Below are 19,218 nucleotides of genomic sequence, written 5' to 3' on the forward strand. Positions count from 1 at the left end.
GGGGGTGTCAACACTGTCTTGTCGATAACAGCAGCCATTGTGAATGGCAGTCGAAAGAATTTAAATTGCGGAAAAAGCTTTTTCGAAGGGTGTTTTACTGAAATTAATGTTTCGCCTAATCCAATAAAGATCAAAAGCAGTAGCTATGTGGATGTTAGATGTTAGAGCGTGCTTGAGCCATTCAACGGAGGTAAGTTAACTTTGTTTTTGAAAATATTTTACCTTATTTGCCTTTGAGTTTGGCTGAAAAGTATTGATTTTTCCGGATTTTCTTCTTACAGCTAAAATGCTGCACACCGAATCCCTGCCAGCCGCTGGTCACCAGGGCATCTATGCTCCATTAAGTCAGGCAATGAGCGATTCGGAATCCGACGAGGAAATTGAGATCCACAACGCTGCCAATCATCGGCAGAAACTGCAGAAAAAACTCCAGCAAACTCATCAGAATCCTCAGGAGCAGCTTCAATCCCAAAGGATACGGATTCCGCCAAACACTTTGGCCCTTAAATCACCACATACGAGAGCACTACCCACCGCAACGAGAATTTTGACCCGAAATTCTGCAGGGAATCACGCCCAGAAATTCCAACTGGAAAGCAGTAGCCACGCCACCAATATGCAAAACACCTTTCGTTCCGTCATGTTGAGTGATAATGGCGGAGTGGGTTCGGAGTTGTCCAACTTCAACAGCGAATTCGACTCCAATGCGGATAACGTGGCTATTTTGGGTGGCAATCAGACTGGAGAGGATTCAGCCAAGAGGACACCCATGTCACCGGCCAGAAAATGCTGTTTTATTGGCAGCCTTGTCCTCTGCTTCCTGGCCATCGTATCCTTTGTGTGGCTAGTGCCTTGCGGCAACCCAGATGGTACTGGATCCTGCCCAGCGGTGGGGGATCGCATCAAGACCCACAACTGGTTTAATAACTACACGAGGGCAGAGCTGAAGGGAGGAGTTAATGTGGTTGGAGGACTGCGCGCCTGGGAGAACAACCTGATCTTTATGTATCGCGGCGACGCTTTTTTTCCGGAATTCCGCCCTGGTAACGAGAGACGCAATGGCATCATCTGCTTGATTGGCTCATCAGGAGCTGTGGCCTGGTTTGTGGAGATGGTGGATGAGCCGGTGGCCCTGGACTGCACCCTCGTAGACATAGATGGCAACGCGAAATCAGACTGCTTGGTGCTGGATGAATATGGCGAACTAGGTGCCATTAATCCGGTCTCAGGGCAATGGCTTTGGTGGTTTAAAGAACGTTCAGCCCGTAAGGTGGATGCGTACGATTTCCCCATCATCCTGCCCGATCTGGACGCAGATGGTGTGCTGGACCTCCTGCTCGTGACCAGTTTGTCCCTGGAACAGCGAACCAAATCGCTAGCCCAGCAGAAACATGAATCTCCTGGGCAACTAGAAGCACGGAATGTTCTGCGATTGCTGTCAGGACGGAAAGGATCGCCTATAGGCGATGGCTTCAGCATCCACGACTGCGAGCGTCTTAGCAACGTCAAACTGGAGGCGGGGAATGTGAGCTTCACCTGCCAGCGGAGCAATGGCACTGAGCAACAGCGTTCTAAGGGCCTAGCGGAGATCTACGCCCTCATTACCAACAAATCAATTGTGGGTCAAAGACTGTCGACCGCAAAGATCTCGCAGCACAGGAATCACGGCCAGCGGCGAGACTTAAATGCCCAAAGGAACATCTATTCACTGAGCGGTCGCGAGCTGGTGGTGGAGAATCGCGGTCACTGCCCGGAAGATTGCAATGTCACCTTTATGCTGAGCGAAGTTCGCGGCGGCAAACCGCATGTGGTGCAGAATTTTAGTAACAGCGGGATGTATGGTATGGTGCCCGCCCAGTGGCATTTTAAAAACACCAAAACCCAGATGTCCGGTTTTGTGATGAAGTTCTGGAAGTGGCATGGTCTGATAAAGCCATCCAAGCAGAGCTCCGCCAGCAGCAATAGCAACAATGTGCAGAAAAGTGGGAGCAACAATCACACCAAGAACATGAATGCCATTAAGGATAAGGAAAAGGCTCAGGCCAAAAAGCAACAGCCTCAACGTCTGAGGAGGAGCACGAAGGCGGTGGACTACGAGTTTCCACCTGACCACCAGGAGTTCGATGTCTTTAAGCACCTAAAGCAGAAGAGGGAAACTTTCGGCGTGCCCTCTAAAAACCTGACTAAATCCAGTGGGGTCTCCGCCGGCGGCAGCTACAAAATGAATATGATAACGGAAACGGTAATCCTTGTGCTTTTCGTAGGCGCCGATACCCACATCGAGAACACCTCTCAAAGCAACATTATCCAGTTCTGCCGCCACGATCGCAGGGAAATGGTGTGCCAACCGGATCTGAACAACCAAGATCACTCAATGCTAATAGCCGATTTGGACCAGGATGGATCACAGGAGCTGGTCACCTACATGTCCACATTCGTGCATCCCGAGGATCAGCCGCTCAGCGAGTGGAAACTGCTGACTTACGTGCGATTGTTGCGCCTTCAGGCGGAGCTACCCGCCTACTACGAGGACGAGAAGCACAACTAGGCGGATCCGCATCGGGGTCTAAGTCTGGATTGCATTTAGCCAGCCGGAAGCGAGCTGTCGGACACGAGTTAATTTAGTTGCATGAAATACATTGTACATTAATAGAACCTTTTCTAGCCTCCCATAATAAATCAGTAAACAAATAGATCAGTAAACAAATAGTTTTGAATTGCCGTCTCGCTTTAAAAAAATTATTTACAGGTGAACTTCAGAAAATTAAAATGAGTTTTATATTTTTCTGTCTCATTTATTTTTTTCATTTTGTTTAAATTATATTTTTAAGAATTTTTTACGGCATGAAAGGACAATGTAGATTTTTAGAAATTAAAATACGAATTGATCTGATATAATATTAAAAAACATGTCGCTAAGGATGATTTTGCATGGGGATTTATTCAGGATTCATAAACTTTTACAACAGTCATAACCATATATTTTCCCGGTAAAAGCACGTTTAAAACTAATCAAACGTGATTTATTCCGAATTATGATATAACAGAATCTAAATTTAATGCTGATTAAAATTTTCATACAATTTACACTGCGTTGCTAGTTTACAATAGGATACAAAATATTACACATGTGTTTTGTGGGTAAATGTAAAAAAACTCTAAGGGCGATAGTCTAATGGTCCAGAATAAAACTTCTAAATGGACTCAACTAAATGTATGATTTAATTTGTAAAATTGTGTGTATATGAATTTCTCTACCATTGCACATGGTATACAATAATTCTTAACCTAAGCTCTAGAAATCAACATCGCTAAGATAGCGTTTAAAATTAGCCAAGCAATTGACAGTCAACCATTGCTCGGCTATAACCTTTAGTTCCTCATCCAGGCGCGGGAAATTGCCCGCATTTTTGGCTGAGTGATTGAGTCTTTTCAGCGTCCGATACATCTGCGGAACATGGGATATTGGTTTATGATCATAGAATAACTTAAAGATGGTATTTACCTCTGCTGAGTTTGTAGATATTTGTTTTGCGATGGCCAGAGCTTCATCGTTGACGCTGCGGGCCTTGCAGATCTTGTTAACGAAACTTTGTGGACCCAAAAGTTCCGGTGCAAACAGTCTTTCACCCAACAAAAACAATCGCAAATGCTGGCAAAAAAATTAACTTTAGAAAAATTATCTTTTTAATCGTTTATTAATATTTACCACTTGACTGGACACCTTTTCGTGACCATGCCACAGAGCATAGCCCTCGGGTAGCTGTCCCAATTTGGAGTAATTAGTCTCAAAGCTACAGTCATCGGCGGCTACCACGTAGTCAGAAAAGGGCAGCTGCATAACGCCAAGATTGATTAGGTTGCCAACAATGCCCGCCACCACGGGCTTTGGAAAGGTGGCCAAAGTGCGTAGATATGTTCTGAAAATAAGTTTTTTTTATAATTCAATTTTGATTCCCTTCTAATCTATTCATTTATACGAACTTTAAGGCTAGCGCCAGATGTCTGACGCTATTCCTCCGCTTTTCCAGCGATCCCTGCACTAGTTCCTGGCAGTCAATGCCCTGGCAGAACTGCTGACCCTCAACGGTTAGCAGAACTGTGTTGTACTCGCTCTTACGGGCAACACTGGCCAGCGTGTCGCTCAACTGCTCCAGCAGTTGGCTACTATACGTGTGCCCGGATTTGCCGCGGTGTGCATGTATCACAAGGTGGGCCACCTTGTCTACCTTGCGCAGGACCACCAATTCGGTTCCGCTATTGGCCTTCATATCATTGGCCAACGTGTGCGACGTGACGCCTTCCGACGTCTCGGCGCCCCTTTGATTCGCCTTGTTTACGGGCTTAAGGAACTTAAAGGAAGGATCAGAGCCGTCGGCAGCATCATCCGACAGATTGGCAGCTCCGGGCTTATTGTCCAGCGAATTGCGGCTAACGGAGGCATTGCTGGAGTAGGAGCTATTGGAGCGCCGTCGCATGATCATGGACTCCTCGCTTGCGCGCTGCTTGTAGACATAATCCCAGGAGTCGGAAGCCCTCGGCTTGCTGGCGGATGAGGGGTCAGTGGACTTATTGAAAACGGAGTCGGTAGCGACTGGCGTTCGCTTGGCAGAAGAATGTGCTGAATCCTTTTTGGGAGGTGTTGGTTCCACTGCGACACGGGGTGTCTGGTTCTGGGGTTGGGTATTATATATACTTCATAGCCATTAGCTTATTTAAGTACCTAGAATTTATTACTCACCCTTCCGGTTATGGTCATGGATCGCTTGCGCATCAGCGGCTTGTTGGACATCTCCCCTCCGCTCATCTCTCGCTGCTCGTGCTCCACCGCATGGATCATGTTGGCCGCTCCCTCGTCGCCCATCAGGCGATCGATTTCAGAAACCTTCTTCTTTTTCTGGGATCCGCCGTTGGCCAAACCTGTATTGGGGGTTTGAGAGCGTCGCTTGACAGGTGAGATACCTCTTTCTGCTGCTCCAACTGGAGTGCCAGCTTTAGTGGTCCTGGCGGTGGGCGTTGCTGCCCGTTTCTTGGGTGCCACCTCCTTTTTAATCGTTGTATTTGGGGAAATGCTCTTGACTGTTGCTTTTGGTGCTGGAGGCGCTGGGGATGGACCCTTTGCTGTAGTCTTTGTGCTGGCATACTGAGCAAAGGACGTTTTTGTTTCTGGCACATCCGGATCCCAGATTATCTTCTTTCTAATTACACGCATGCGCTTAAAGCCTAGAAATAGAGTTTGTTATGACTGTTTACCGGTCGTCATTACTGAATTTACAGTACCCGTAGAAGGCTCTTCAATTTCCTTGGGAGGTGCCACGGTGACTGCTTGCTTGGGTTTCTCCAGAGCTGAACCAGTTGAGGCCGCCAGTTGCTTTTGGCTTACTGTCTTTAACATTACTTTAACCCCGCTGATCTTGTTGTTGAGCAAGAGCGGTGAGTTTAGGCTGGATTTGCTGGGAGATGTAACCTTTTTTAGCGGTAAAGGCGGCTTTTTTGACACCACCTGTGCCGGAAGCAGGGCTATCACTTCCGTCTTTTCTTCCTCAGAGCCGTAGTCATCCCAATCGTCATTTAATGAGCTGACAATATCCACCGGCTTGACAACAGGCGGCGGTTCCTTGCGACGCGACTTGTTCTTAAGGCCGGCCATCTGCTCTAGAGCCACAGCTCTCGCTTGCTCTGGGGACAGCCTTTGCTTGGGAATAGAAGTCGAAGTGTTGGAGGATGCTGAGGGTTTGTCGGTCTTTGCCACTGCCACCTTGGGACTGGGCTTGCGGGAAGATGGCTCTCCTTCGTCGTCGTCGATCTCCATAATCTCGAACTGCCCTTCGCCCTCTATGGTGACACCCACGTCCACGTCCCCTTCCACTCCGTCAAGCTCGGAGAGAGCCTTTTCCAAGGCGCACTTCTCGTCGCCGGAAGGTTGCTCATGACTGGTGTCCGTGCCCTTAAGCAATGCTATCAGATCCACCTCCTCCAGGGGTGACTCACTGGCCTTACCATTTCCAGAGGAATCATGCCCATCTTCCAGGAGTGGGGAGCCACTAGCCAAGTCATCACCTGCAACCCGGGCCTCCAAGCCACCATTATCCGCTCCGCCACTCGGAGTGACGGAATCTGCAGCTTCGGACGCAGCCTCCGGTGGTCGAATGTGGTGCAGCTTTGCTATCTCCTGTTCCAGCGAGCTCAGTTCGTCCAGGCCTGCGACCTCTTCCGAACCATTGAGATTGGCCAACTCATCCTCCAAATCAGCGGGACCCGCACTTTTTTCAAGCGTTTCCAACGGCGCTGTTTTGGGTTCTGGGCTCTCAGTTCTTTCAACCTCTTGAGGAGGGTCATCCGCTTCCATTGGTTCTGGCGTTTGCACTTTGGTGTCCCTCACTTGCTCCATGATTCCACTGCCCTATGATGGCTTTCCGTTTAACAGAAGCTCCAATTTAGGGCTTTTCGTTCTCGATTCGGTCGGATTAATAATACAAAAAAAAGTGCACTTGCTGCGAAGCGGCCATTTTTTAGTGGTGCGCAGGTCAGGCTCGGGATCTATCGATAGGTTTATAACTATCGCAATTACAAAAAAAAGCTAGATGGAATTTTTATATATATCAAATCAATCAATAATAGTTGACATCGAATAAATGCTCAAAATTGCTTTTGTTATGAACAAATTTTTTTTTATCAAAGACAAGAATTAGCGGTAAATAATTCAATCTAGCATAGAAATCGAACATTTTAACTCAAATTGGAATGCTCATATCAAGAAGTTACCGCACTTTTTTAATATTGTCTAAATTGCTAAATATTGAGTAGAAATCTGATGGATACCCTGGCAGAGGTAATAATGAAATTGATCAGAAGTGTTTAACGCAGTGAAGGAGACATTTCCAAACATTATAGATTTTTGATCAGAATGACTAGTTGATATAGCCATATAGCCATGCTTAACAGCTAGAGATTTAAAACTGTTGCAGTCGTATTTTTTTAGTGTTTAGAACACATTTCTTAAGATTTTATCAAAACCGGTTGACTATATCCCATAGCTGCAATATATCTTTCATTATTCTAACCATACGGTTATATGCCGATTATTCGCACTGTATAAAATATAGATTGTTGGAGCTTTCCAAATCGTATTTGTTATTTGTGCACTGATCATTTTAAATAATCGAGCCAACCGAACGACTATATTCTATATCTGCCATAGGAACAATCATGTCTAAATTGTTAAATTTCGCTGTTTTTTTGTGTATAAATCGCGGTTTTTTCTCAAAAATTATGTTTCAGACCCTATTTGTTTTTATTTTTAAAAAATGTGCAATCTGGTATAAAAACTTCGTCTTGCCCAATTTATCATCCGTTATCGTTTTTCATAAAGTTCAACAATTTGGAAAAGTGTTTTCCCGCCAGGTAGTCCAGGGTGACCAGTAATTCCTATGTTTTTCGAAGGAGATGAGCTGCGGTCACGCTGCGCTGTCATTTGATGACCTCCCCTGGTCACATTGGTCCGAAAACACAACCCCCCGCTCACCCCCCTTTCGAATACTTGATGGAAAAAAGTCTCATCTGCAGCAAGGATTCGCGCAAGGAAAGCGCCAGGAAAGGCAACCGTTAATTGATCCAACCGTCGGCGGCGGTCAGTGCGAGTGCACAAAGTATCCGCAAACCCGTGGGCACGTAGACAAGTCCCGGCAAGCGGCAAAATCAGGATAGAGCAGGGGCAAAGCGAAACGAGCGTCGAATACAGAACTTCGCAGGCAGGGGGCAGCAGGATGTGGGACTCGTCCATGTTTCTCAGCACGCTGACGCCCAAGTTCTACGTGGCGCTGACAGGAACCTCCAGCCTGATATCGGGCCTGATCCTGATCTTCGAGTGGTGGTACTTTCGCAAGTATGGCACTTCGTTTATAGGTAAGTAGGGGGGTTTCCCTTCCCCAGGTGACTCCATTTAACTAGCTTGTTCCTGTCCCGCAGAGCAAGTCTCCATCAACCACATCAGTCCCTGGATAAACGGCAGCGATGGCCAATCGGAGTCGAGCAATGGCAGCGGGAGCAGCAGCAGCAGTGGCTCGAGCAGCAGCAGCAATGGCGGAACCGGAGGTGGGGGATCAGGAGGAGCGGGAGCATCGGCCGGTGGCAATGCCACCACCAGTACGGGCACCCAAATGCCCGAATGCAAGGTCTGGCGGAATCCCCTCAATCTCTTTCGTGGTGCCGAGTACCAGAGATTCTTTTGGGCCACCAGTAAGGAGCCATTGACGTACTACGACATGAATCTGAGTGCCCAGGATCACCAGACCTTCTTTACCTGCGAAGGCGATGCCCGCAAGGAGGAGTACGAAATCATGCAGACGGCTTGGCGTGAGCGCAATCCCATGCAGCGCATCAAGTCCGCCCACAGTGCGCTGGAAATCAATGCGGAATGTGCGCCTGCTTATATACTCCTGGCCGAAGAGGAGGCCATGACCATTATGGAGGCAGAGAAGATCCTGAAGACAGCATTAAAGGTGGCCGAGATCAACTACCGCAAGTCGCAGGCCACTCAGCATCAGGGCGCCATAGCGGACGGAATGCATCGCCGGGATACCAATGTTCTTATCTATATTAAGCGACGATTGGCCATGTGCGCCCGCAAGCTGGGCAAACTAAAGGAGGCGGCCAAGATGTTTCGTGATCTCACAAAGGAGATACCCTCGATCATGAGTGTGTTGAACATACACGAGAATCTGATCGAGACGCTTCTAGAGATGCAGGCATATGCCGATTGCCATGCAATTCTGGCCAAGTACGACGACATCTCGCTGCCCAAGTCGGCGACCATTTGCTATACGGCTGCTCTGCTGAAGGCGCGTGCCGTGGCGGACAAGTTCTCGCCGGATATAGCCTCCAAGCGAGGTCTCAGTCCCGCGGAGATGAGCGCCGTGGAAGCCATTCATCGGGCGGTGGAGTTCAATCCGCATGTGCCCAAGTATCTGCTGGAGACAAAGCGGCTGATCCTGCCGCCAGAGCACATTTTGAAGCGCGGCGATTCGGAGGCACTGGCCTATGCGTTCTTCCATTTGAAGCACTGGAAGCAGGTGGAGGGAGCCCTGAATCTGCTGCACTGCACCTGGGAGGGCACGTTTCGCATGCTGCCGTATCCGCTGGAACGCGGCCACCTCTTTTATCCATATCCCACGTGCACCGAGTGCGCCGACCGTGAGTTGCTGCCGGCGTTCCACGAGGTGTCCGTTTATCCCAAGAAGGAGCTGCCCTTCTTCATCCTGTTCACGGCGGGACTGTGCTCCATTACCGCCCTACTGGCCTTGGCCACCCACCAGTATCCGGAGCCGATGGGCCATTTGGCACAGACCGTACTTACCTGGATCTCGTATCCATTTCAGTTGCTCAAGGAGCGCATCGAGGCGTTCTGGCCGTGCAATCTGCTGCAGCAGTTGTCGCGCGTCTAAACTGGAGGTTACATACTCCTCCACTTTCCACCCTCGAATGACTCCACACACACACTTACACAAAACAAGAAACACCACAAACACTCACACGCATCCATCTCTATCTGGTTAAGAAAACCAGAAGGCAACAAGCCACAAAACCACTCAAAACACAAACCCTAAATACATAACGCATATATATATATATATATATATATATATATATAAATACATATATATATTTTGGATCTTAATATGTCTGTGTTGTCTTCGTGAAATAAACATAAACAAAGAAAAAGAAAAAAAACACGCACACAACTAGTTCCAGCTTTCAAGTGATCCGGATGAACGAAACGAATTTTCAGCAGCCACGCAAGAGGAAACTAAATTATTCTTAAGTTTTATTATTATTTTAATTATTGTAAACGAGTACGAGAGGAAGTAAACTAAAATGCAGAAATTATGATTCATTTCTATTTATTTATTAATGTAGTTAAAATCATTTATTTATAGTATTGCTAATTGGTTATGTCTTAAGGAGTTTGAAAGGTTGTCTATGGTTTCCCAGCTTTAATGTTTTCAAATTATTAAAATTTTATTTCCTATAGCCAAAAATCATTCAAAAAAATTATTTGACTAAAATTCAAACTTTTACTTAATGTTTAAAAAGTAGAAAATTTAAAGGCCCAAAATTTTACATTTCATAAATTATCTGGAAATCGAAGTTTAGTACATTTTTTTGATACCTTTATCATTTGAATAATAATTTTTGCACACCTCACGCTAGTCTCTAAGAGACTCAAAATTTCAAGTTAATGCGAATTTCGCATTGCGAAATGACTCACACTCACTCATTTGCAATCCATATAATTTTGTCATTTCCCATTTATTGAGTTTAAAAATTTCGCTGTTTCTGCATTAAAAAACAAGAAAACATTTATTTTGTCAATATAAAATTAATTTTACAAATTTACATCAAGACAATTTGTGCTTATATTTAAAAAAATATTTATCACATTTTTTTTCAATTGTAATTTTTTGCTCATATTTGGTTATAGTTATATTTCATATGTAAAATGGTTTAAATCACTGTTAGTTGCATTCCACTTTTAAAATAAGGCACCAATAATCACATATCGATGGGTTTAAACTGCATTCAATCTTTACAAAGGACAAATGCTGAAGTAGCCGATACAAATGGGGCACTTTTGGACAAGACATGAGTTCGGGTTGAGGGACATGAAATACTGGCGGACCCCTTCGAGGATATCTCCAGTATGCTGTTCCAAAAACTCACAGGGCATGTTGCGGTATTTGTTCATCACGTGCACCAGAATTCGGTAGAGCACAGATTCCGTCGAAATGAAAAACTTAAGCACCGAGGTAAGATCATCCAGCAACATATCCATGAAGAGTCGTGTCAGATTCATGATAAAATCAAACACATCCGGCTGCAGATTCTCGGCCATGCCGGTAATCAGGTTCTCAAAGCTCTCGGCATTGATCACATGCTCGAAAATAACTCCGCCATATTGCTCCAGCGCAAAAGTAACACTGCCAACTACTATGGAGCTCAACTCCAAGGTGAAAACGCCTGCGGCATAAGTGCTGGGCTTCTGACGCGAGTGCGATGTGGGCTGTGGTCCAATCAGTCGGGAAACCTGATTTAAGCCGTCCAATTGTAGTCTACCCGACCCCGCATGGCTTGCGGGAATGGGCTGACTAACTTGACCCAGAACATTTGGTCCCTGGTTATGTTGTACACTGGCCCTCAAATCCGCTGCTGTCGTCTGTACCTCGCCGTTCAGAAGGAATCCTTGACCGTCGGGCGCAAACGAGTAGCGCACACTCTCTTGATTCATATTTTGATTGATCTTGTAGAGATCATTGAATTGCTGACGTGAGGGCACCTCGTTGACGTTGCGTATAATGTCCAGCTTGCCTTTAGTACTGCCTTGCAGCCGAACGGTCTCTTTGGCTGCCTTGTCAAAGGTACGTCTGCAAGGGAAGTCGTTAGTTATTTGTCCAATCTAATCTGAGTACTAATCTGAGTACTGAAATCTTTAAATTTATTATTTTATACCTCTGGCGATTGCTAAGAGTTTCCCGATAGCCCGCTATACTTCTGTTGGACGTCTCATTGATGATGGTCGAGGCCAGTTTGAAATTGTAAACACTGTTCGTAAACAGTACCAATGAAGCGGACAGCTGCAGCACATCCATGCTGGAAATGTCGTCACCATCCTGGAATTTCTGGGAGGCAGAATAGATTGTTGGATTGGGTTAAGAGTTAGAACCTCCATTTTGCTTACCAAAATCAAGTCCAGCACGCCGTTGGCCACTCCAGTGCCCGAGACCACGATTGAGGATATGTTCATGCCATTCACGGTCAGTTGGGTGATCTAAATAATCCGATTCGGATCAATTATTTAAGGCAGTTTAGTAAAGTATGTCTGTGAACTCACCGCTCCCACCTCGCGTCCAGCGCTCGTCGCCGCTGTCAGTGCAGTAGTGGCCCCTGCCGCACCTAATCCCACGGCGCCGGCGACCACGCCAAGCCAATGGCCACGTGCCTCGCGGTCCGTCACATTGATCGACTGCTCGTGCTGACTGCGGTCCACCAACCTCACGCTGGAGCGGGCTGTCGCGTATCCAGCGCTGGCCAAACCCACGACTCCAGCCACGGCCATCAACGGACCGGATACGGGCAGCGTAAGTAACGCCGCAATGGGAACGGCGGCAGCGGCGAAGCCTCCCACCGCTGCTCCCGTGTCCATGTACCCCAGCACTTGTGAGCTGGTTGTGCCCGCTGGCGTTACATATTTCTCCAGTCGCACTTGGTCTTTGACCATGCGGTAGATTCCTCTTTCCGGGGCCACCATTACTCCGGCGGGCAGCTCATTGGTGGCCACATACTGCTCCCAGTTCTGGTAAACACGACCGGTCTCATCGACAAATAAATTGCAACAATCGGAGCTGTCGCTACTGAGCCCACTGCTGCCAGCTGTCGAAAAAAGGGAATATTTCATATACATAAATCTGAAGTAAAGATCTGGCTTTATGTACTCTTTAAATAAAGAAGCAAGTATTAAAAACTTAATAATATTAATAATTAATAAATTCGGGAGAACAAAATTACTTAAATTAATTAAGTACGACAAGGACAAATGAGTCTCCGTGTACTCCTGCAGAAAACTCACCGATGCATCGGCGGGCCCGAAAGACTGCATGGCAGGAGAAAGTCCTTGAGTCCTCCACGCGATTAAGGTTCTGCTCGTCAGTAACCACCATTACGTATATTATGGCCGTCAGCGATTGCCGGTTGGTGTATTTACCTGGAGGAAAAACAAAGGGCTTATGAATCAGACATATAGACTGCATCATCTACTTACGCTGCTCCCAAACGGCATCGAAAATTATCTGTCGCGCTTTAGCATTATCCGCGATCAACTTGTTAAGTTTTTTCTCATCTTTTTCAAGATCAGCCGCAGTTTTAGTCGTCAGTGCTTTATCTTTAGGTGTTGGTTCTGGATCACGAATCAGTTCCTTAAGCTTTTTCTTTAGTACGTCAGCTTGTGCATGGGACAACCTGAAATGTTATCAGAAAAGATATTGTAACGGGCCGGAAAGCCAATTGCGCATTACTTACAGATCCCAGATTATTTCCTCTGCGTAACCAAGCGATTCCGCAAAGTTTTGCTGCACTTCACGGGCGGTTCGGCTAGCCACATGGCTTTCTTCCTTTGCGTAACCAAGCGATTCCGCAAAGTTTTCCTGCACTTCACAGGTGGTTCGGTTAGCCACACGTTTTTCTTCAGCCTCTGCCATGTCGAATCTTCTGATTTTGGACGAAGTCTCTCTGCTAATGAAGTTTTTCCGGGTAACCACCAGTTTATATGCGCACCGCGCACACTTCCGTCTTACGAATCCAATGATCGCACTCAAAATACCAAAATCAAAAGCGACAGAAAGTAGTAATTTTTTCCATGCACTTAACTGGTCTCACTTTACTTCGGAAAATAAGTTTTCCATGACTTTCGTTCTTTTCTACATTTTTCACCTTTATTGGGCGATTTCTATGTTGGTAAAATGTTATTTCAGGATCATTTCACTTATTTTTCCTTAAAAATAGGCGAAAACACCGGCAGCGAACCATCGATAGACCATTGCAAACTATTCACAAACTTGTAATGTTGCCAGACTATGACAATTTTTTAATAGCCGAATTCCACTGGAAGGTTTTAAGTTAGATTGAATGCTAATACTAATTATCACTAAAGTTTCTATAAATATCTTTATCATCATTAACGTAGTGGAAACGTATTATCTTTCTTTGTGCGACAAAGTGATAATACTAAGACAAGGTTAGCTAAAAATGAAAATGTAAAGAAATGTTTTTTTAATTAAGCAAATTTTACAATTTTCATGGGTTGTTTTTTAACGTTTTTGAATAAATTCAAAATCATTTTCTTAAGTTTAAAGCTTTTTATTTTTTTATGTTAGATGTCTATAATAGATTTCTCGGTTTCTTAAATTTGTCACTATCGTTAAGTCATATAAACTTTTTGAATGATGAATTGGGCGGGGGGTCGAGCATCGATTTACATGAACCGTATCGTGACATGTTCTTATTTCAAGGAACTATTATTGATTTAAATTTTTTGTAACGGACAGACGGACATGGCTATAACAACTTACTAGCTGATGCTGATCAAGAATATAAATTGCACTTCACTGCGTTGCAAACTTTTGACTGAAAATGTCTAAGCCTCTGCAATAACTATCATGAAAATGGGTCAACAAATTGATCAACGTAAAAATTAAAAATTTGAATGCAGATATTTCGAGAATCAAACCCAAAGTCTTAAGAGCTTGTCAACTTGAAATAGGCTCACATTTGGTAATGTTATGGAATCTATAAGTCCAATTGAGGGTCTCCTTTTTATACCCGTTACTCGTAGAGTAAAAGGGTATATTGTATTCGTGCAAAAGTATGTAACAGGTAGAAGGAAGCGTTTCCGACCCTATAAAGTATATATATTCTTGTTCAGGATCACTAGCCGAGTCGATCTAGCCATGTCCGTCTGTCCGTCTGTCTGTCCGTATGAACGCTGAGATCTCGGAAACGATAAAAGATAGAAGATTGGCATTTTGCATGAAGATTTTATGAGTTCCTACGCAGCGCAAGTTTGTTTGGGGGGTGCCACGCCCCGCTGACGCCCACAAGCCACAAGCTGTGGCCACAGTTTTGATGCTATTATGAAAATTTTAATTGATATGTATTTGTTTCGTCAATACTTATCGATTGGCCTAATAAAAGTTTGCCACGCCTACTCTAACGCCCAAAAACCCATTAAACGCTTAAGCCTGGCTAGCGCCTATGTACATACATTTCCGCCTTTCATGGCCCGTGTGGTACCAATGTCTTGGGCGCAATGCAATAGCGCCATCTAACGGATGACTTTGGAACAGCTGGCCAAGGTGCTCAACAGAGTCAACATTAATTCTCGATAAGGATTTCTATTAAAGGAAAGCTGAGTAACGGGTATCTAATAGTCGAGGCACTCGACTATAGCGTTCTCTCTTGTTGTCTTAGAAATAACTAACATGATAATGGGTCAGGGCTAAAATTATAAATTTTAATGCACATTATTAGAGAATCAAATCACAAGTGGTACGTGACTTTAAAATCGGCTTACATTTTTTAAGGTATGAACTCTAGAATTCAAATTGTTTTTACAAGTAACCGAAATCTTAGAAATAACGAACATTAAAATGGGTTAGAAAAAAAAAACAAATTTTAAGAGGATACAAATTTTTTGGGGATGTCACTTTTAAATTGGCTTAAATTTTGTTGTCCATTGGACTCAGAAGTTCAATTATTTGATTAAACCTTGACGGAAAGCAGCCGGCTCTTCCCTAATAAGCCAGTCCAAAGCAGAGCCAAAATCCAGAAAAGTGGGCAACCACATATCACCGACACAGCTACTAAAATACTTTACACTGAACTGTCAAACTATTTTCCGAACGAGAAGCAGATTCAGCATGAGTCTTCTGGTCATTAACCTATTTTAGGAGAATCAACCAATATGATACCGAAAAATTCAACGAACAAAATAAAATTAAAGCAAACCTGTACATATATATTTATATATTAATTTGCACATATATAACCCCAAAACGAAGTTAGTTTTTTTTCTTGTTATATTTTAATATTAACATCAAAAGAATTCGAAAAAAAAATGTTAAATGGTTCTGCAGTGTAATATGGAAAATAATTGTATTATATTGTAAATTTGATCCAAAATGGCAATATAATTTCTAAAATGTTTAAAATGTTGTGCATCCTTGTTGTGTAGTTGCAATATGCTTTTAAATTTAGGGCACCAATTATCTTATTTTTAACTTTTTTAAACAACAAGTGTTGAATACCCGACACAAATGGGGCACTTTTGCAAGAGACCGGTGTACGAGTTCGGGTTGAGGGATAGAAAGTATCGCCTGACCGCTGCGAGGATGTCTCCGGTGTGGTGCTCGACCAAGTTATAAGGCATGTGGCGGTAGTTGTTTACCACATTCAGCAGAATGCGAGAGAGCACAGACTCCGTTGGAATAAAGAACTTAAGCACCGAGTTAAGCTCATCCAGCATGGTGTCCATGAAGGTTCGTGTCAGCTTCATGATGAAGTCAAACACCTCAGGCTCCAAGTTTGCAGCCATTCTGGTGATATGTTTTTCAAAACTCTCGGCATTGATGACGTGCTGGAAAAGGGATACGCCGTAGTTTTCCAGCACAAAAGTCACTCCTCTAACCATCACGGAACTCAGCTGCAAGGAAAACACCCCAGCGGCATAATTACTGGGCTCCTGACGCGGCTGCGCAGTGGTAGGCGGTTTAATCAGTAAATTAGAATCCATTTCTTGATCATTGAATTGCGAAGGCGTTTCGTTGACGCTGCGTATAATGTCCAACTTGCCTTGAGTATTTCCCCGCAACCGAAGGGTCTCTTTGTAGATCTTGTCAAAGGTGCGTCTGCAAGGTGAGGGTCATTAAAAAGGCAGAACCAAACAAAAATGCAATATTAATATGTTCAGATTGGCAGACAAAGCCCTAGTGAAATACAAAAGGTCAGCATTGATCGCTGACTAACTTAGCTAATCCGATCTAATCTAATCTGAGTACTAAAGTTTGCATTCAACAAATTGGTCATTAGTTACCTTAGACGATGGCTAAGAGTTTTCCGAAATCCCGCTATATTACTGTTGGCCGTTTCGTTAATAATGGTCGAGGCCAGTTTGAAATTGTAGACGCTGTGTGTGAACAGCACCAGCGAAGCGGACAACTGCAGCACATCTATGCCGGTAATGTCATCACCATCCTGCACTTTCTGGGAGGCAGAATATATTGTTGGATTCGTGTTGGTGTTAGGAACCTCAATGTGGCTTACCAGTATCAAATCCAACACTCCGTTGGCCACTCCAGTGCCCGAGACCACGATTGAGGAGATGTTCATTCCATTCACTGTCAGTTGGGTAATCTAAGTTAACTTATTCGTTAAAATTATTTAAGTAAAAAATGTCTGTGGACTCACCGCTCCCACCTCGCGTCCAGCGTTCGTCGCCGCTGTCAGTGCTGAAGTGGCCCCTGCCGCACCTAAACCCACGGCGCCGGCGACCACGCCAAGCCAATGGCCACGTGCCTCGCGGTCCGTCACATTGATCGACTGCTCGTGCTGACTGCGGTCCACCAACTTCACGCTGGAGCGGGCTGTCGCGTATCCAGCGCTGGCCAAACCCACGACTCCAGCCACGGCCATTAACGGACCGGATACGGGCAGCGTTAGTAACGCCGCAATGGGAACGGCGGCAGCGGCGAAGCCTCCCACCGCTGCTCCCGTGTCCATGTACCCCAGCACTTGTGAGCTGGTTGTGCCCGCTGGCGTTACATATTTCTCCAGTCGCACTTGGTCTTTGACCATGCGGTAGATTCCCCTTTCCGGAGCCACCATCACTCCGGCGGGCAGCTTGTTGGTGGCCACGTACTGCTCCCAGTTCTGATAAACACGGCCGGTCTCATCAACGAATAAATTGCAGCAATCGGAGCTGTCGTTGCTGCGACCACTGCTGCTAGCTGTAGGAAAATAAGCGAATTAGTGACGATGTTTCAATTTACGATCAGCTAAGGTATTCGTTTCTTGCTAAGGTTACTATAATTTTAAGCAGAAGTGTGTATAGCATTGGAGGAAAAATAAATTATTTACTTTATCATTACATTACTTTATCTTATTTTGTTTTTAATATTTTAATGGGGCAAATACGATTTATTTCTTAAAATTCGTACGCAGTGATAATCATGGAATTAAATTTCTAAAGGACAATTATATGTAAGAATTATAGTTTTCAAGAAATAAACTGGCAACTTACTTTTTGGTTACGTTTTAATTTGCTAAGGGAAATTAATTCGTAAAATTTTCTGCTTAATAACTAAATGCAGAAAGCAAGATTGTGCAAGGCTAGATTTGGTTTAGGCCGTGACCATTTTGAAAAGAGACACATTTTGACACATACATACGACATGTTTAGCTGTGCAATTCCACTTGCTTAGGTATAAACTACTACTACTGCAAAAAACTCACTGACGCATCGGCGTGCCCGGAATACAGGATGACAGGAGAAAGTCCTCGAGTCCTCAGCGCGGTGAACGTCCACCTCATCAGCAACAACCAGTACGTAGATTATGGCCGTCAGCGATTGCCGGTTGGTGTATTTACCTGAAAAAAAAAATGGTGCTTATGCAACCCATATAAGTAGACTACGTAATCTGGACGCCATGCTTACGCTGTTCCCAAACGGCATCGAAAATGATCTGTCGCACTCTTTCATTATGCGCGACCAGCTTCTTTCGGTTTTTTTCATGTTTTTCAAAATCAGCCCAACTTATTGTGGCCAACTCTTGGTCTTTAGATGAGTAAGGATCCCGAAATAATTCTTTGATCTTTTCCTTCAGTTTGTCACCTTCATCCTGAGATAACCTGCAATTTTTTCTGAAAGTGTAAGCCGGAAAGCCAATTGCGCAATACTTACAGATCCCAGATTATCTCGTCTGCATATCCAAGGGACTCCGCAAAGTTTTGCTGCACTTGTCGGACTGTCCGCCTGGCAACACAGTTTTCTTTAGCTCCTGCCATGTCGAATTTTCTCAATTTGAACTTTTCGTCGCCGCCCTTCCACTACTAATAAACTTTTATCTGGGGACTCACCAAGCTATCTGCGCAATATAGAGATGTCAAACCATATATGGCAATATCGATAGTATCGATAGTTTGCAAATAATCAGAAAACACCGGGTGCAAACTAACGATAGGTTGTTAAAAACAGGTTCACTAACGGAGTTGCCTGATTATTATAACAATTTAATAGTCTGACTCCACTGACATGATTTTTAATAAGATTAAAAATACCATAATTATTCACCAAAATATATTCTAAGAAAGCTATATTTGATTCATGAAATTTATGTTTAAATAAATAAATAAGTAGAAACTAGATTTTTAATGCAGTCAATTTAAATTCGCAATTTAAATATTTTAAATTATCCTTTTATTTGCATATGTTAATAATGTTAAATAGATGTTAAATCGAGATCTGATAAGTGAGAAAGAAAGAATTGGCCAGAGAATAGACTTTATGACTTATGACTCGGTGTTAAATTAATAAATATGTATAATTAATTAACAAAAAAATCTCTGTGTGCAATTACGTCGCCTGGCAGCCCTACCGAAGAGGAGTTGCCACCT

The 19,218-nt window shown here is 44.3% G+C and overlaps 5 protein-coding genes across 5 annotated transcripts; 2 read left to right on the forward strand and 3 right to left on the reverse strand.

Annotated features, from left to right (window-relative positions):
* Positions 1 to 37: 37 nt before the first annotated feature.
* Positions 38 to 2,703, forward strand: LOC108048283. Its single transcript, XM_017128827.2, has 2 exons — positions 38 to 190; positions 282 to 2,703. The coding sequence occupies exon 2, from the start codon at positions 287 to 289 to the stop codon at positions 2,546 to 2,548; it is 2,262 nt and encodes a 753-aa protein (XP_016984316.1). The 5' UTR covers positions 38 to 190; positions 282 to 286; the 3' UTR covers positions 2,549 to 2,703.
* Positions 2,704 to 2,916: 213 nt separating this feature from the next.
* On the reverse strand, positions 2,917 to 6,527 carry LOC108048282. Its single transcript, XM_017128826.2, has 6 exons — positions 5,281 to 6,527; positions 4,742 to 5,223; positions 3,985 to 4,673; positions 3,710 to 3,920; positions 3,506 to 3,652; positions 2,917 to 3,448 (listed from the first exon to the last, which is right to left on the reverse strand). The coding sequence occupies exons 1-6, from the start codon at positions 6,389 to 6,391 to the stop codon at positions 3,296 to 3,298; spliced, it is 2,793 nt and encodes a 930-aa protein (XP_016984315.1). The 5' UTR covers positions 6,392 to 6,527; the 3' UTR covers positions 2,917 to 3,295.
* Positions 6,528 to 7,488: 961 nt separating this feature from the next.
* On the forward strand, positions 7,489 to 9,888 carry LOC108048291 (protein ST7 homolog). The gene is made up of 2 exons (XM_017128841.2): positions 7,489 to 7,905; positions 7,969 to 9,888. Exons 1-2 carry the CDS (start codon positions 7,767 to 7,769, stop codon positions 9,441 to 9,443), a joined length of 1,614 nt encoding a protein of 537 aa, XP_016984330.1. The 5' UTR covers positions 7,489 to 7,766; the 3' UTR covers positions 9,444 to 9,888.
* Positions 9,889 to 10,370: 482 nt separating this feature from the next.
* Positions 10,371 to 13,567, reverse strand: LOC108048292. The gene is made up of 7 exons (XM_017128842.2): positions 13,072 to 13,567; positions 12,815 to 13,011; positions 12,623 to 12,757; positions 11,888 to 12,426; positions 11,735 to 11,824; positions 11,506 to 11,675; positions 10,371 to 11,420 (listed from the first exon to the last, which is right to left on the reverse strand). The coding sequence occupies exons 1-7, from the start codon at positions 13,248 to 13,250 to the stop codon at positions 10,586 to 10,588; spliced, it is 2,145 nt and encodes a 714-aa protein (XP_016984331.2). The 5' UTR covers positions 13,251 to 13,567; the 3' UTR covers positions 10,371 to 10,585.
* A 2,080-nt stretch (positions 13,568 to 15,647) lies between these two features.
* On the reverse strand, positions 15,648 to 18,674 carry LOC108048279. Its single transcript, XM_044456704.1, has 7 exons — positions 18,506 to 18,674; positions 18,260 to 18,453; positions 18,058 to 18,192; positions 17,014 to 17,552; positions 16,870 to 16,959; positions 16,640 to 16,809; positions 15,648 to 16,454 (listed from the first exon to the last, which is right to left on the reverse strand). The coding sequence occupies exons 1-7, from the start codon at positions 18,607 to 18,609 to the stop codon at positions 15,833 to 15,835; spliced, it is 1,854 nt and encodes a 617-aa protein (XP_044312639.1). The 5' UTR covers positions 18,610 to 18,674; the 3' UTR covers positions 15,648 to 15,832.
* Positions 18,675 to 19,218: the final 544 nt, after the last annotated feature.

This window comes from Drosophila rhopaloa, unplaced genomic scaffold, assembly GCF_018152115.1.
Source record: "Drosophila rhopaloa isolate 14029-0021.01 unplaced genomic scaffold, ASM1815211v1 contig_150, whole genome shotgun sequence".
NCBI lineage: Eukaryota > Metazoa > Arthropoda > Insecta > Diptera > Drosophilidae > Drosophila > Drosophila rhopaloa.

Bases quoted from the DNA above. Each gene is read 5' to 3' on its own strand.
- LOC108048282 (XM_017128826.2), bottom strand. From the start codon at position 6,391: ATGGAGCAAGTGAGGGACACCAAAGTGCAAACGCCAGAACCAATGGAA. The intron at 3,921-3,984 runs GTTCGTATAAAT...ACTTATTTTCAG, and splicing joins CATCTGGCGCTAGCCTTAAA to AACATATCTACGCACTTTGG. The intron at 3,653-3,709 runs GTAAATATTAAT...TTTTTTTGCCAG, and splicing joins AAAAGGTGTCCAGTCAAGTG to CATTTGCGATTGTTTTTGTT.
- LOC108048279 (XM_044456704.1), bottom strand. From the start codon at position 18,609: ATGGCAGGAGCTAAAGAAAACTGTGTTGCCAGGCGGACAGTCCGACAA. The intron at 17,553-18,057 runs GTGAGTTTTTTG...ATTTTCCTACAG, and splicing joins CCGGGCACGCCGATGCGTCA to CTAGCAGCAGTGGTCGCAGC. The intron at 16,455-16,639 runs GTAACTAATGAC...CTCACCTTGCAG, and splicing joins ACTCTTAGCCATCGTCTAAG to ACGCACCTTTGACAAGATCT.
- LOC108048291 (XM_017128841.2), top strand. From the start codon at position 7,767: ATGTGGGACTCGTCCATGTTTCTCAGCACGCTGACGCCCAAGTTCTAC. The intron at 7,906-7,968 runs GTAAGTAGGGGG...CCTGTCCCGCAG, and splicing joins GTATGGCACTTCGTTTATAG to AGCAAGTCTCCATCAACCAC.
- LOC108048283 (XM_017128827.2), top strand. From the start codon at position 287: ATGCTGCACACCGAATCCCTGCCAGCCGCTGGTCACCAGGGCATCTAT.
- LOC108048292 (XM_017128842.2), bottom strand. From the start codon at position 13,250: ATGGCAGAGGCTGAAGAAAAACGTGTGGCTAACCGAACCACCTGTGAA. The intron at 12,427-12,622 runs GTGAGTTTTCTG...TTTTTTCGACAG, and splicing joins TCGGGCCCGCCGATGCATCG to CTGGCAGCAGTGGGCTCAGT. The intron at 11,421-11,505 runs GTATAAAATAAT...CTTCCCTTGCAG, and splicing joins ACTCTTAGCAATCGCCAGAG to ACGTACCTTTGACAAGGCAG.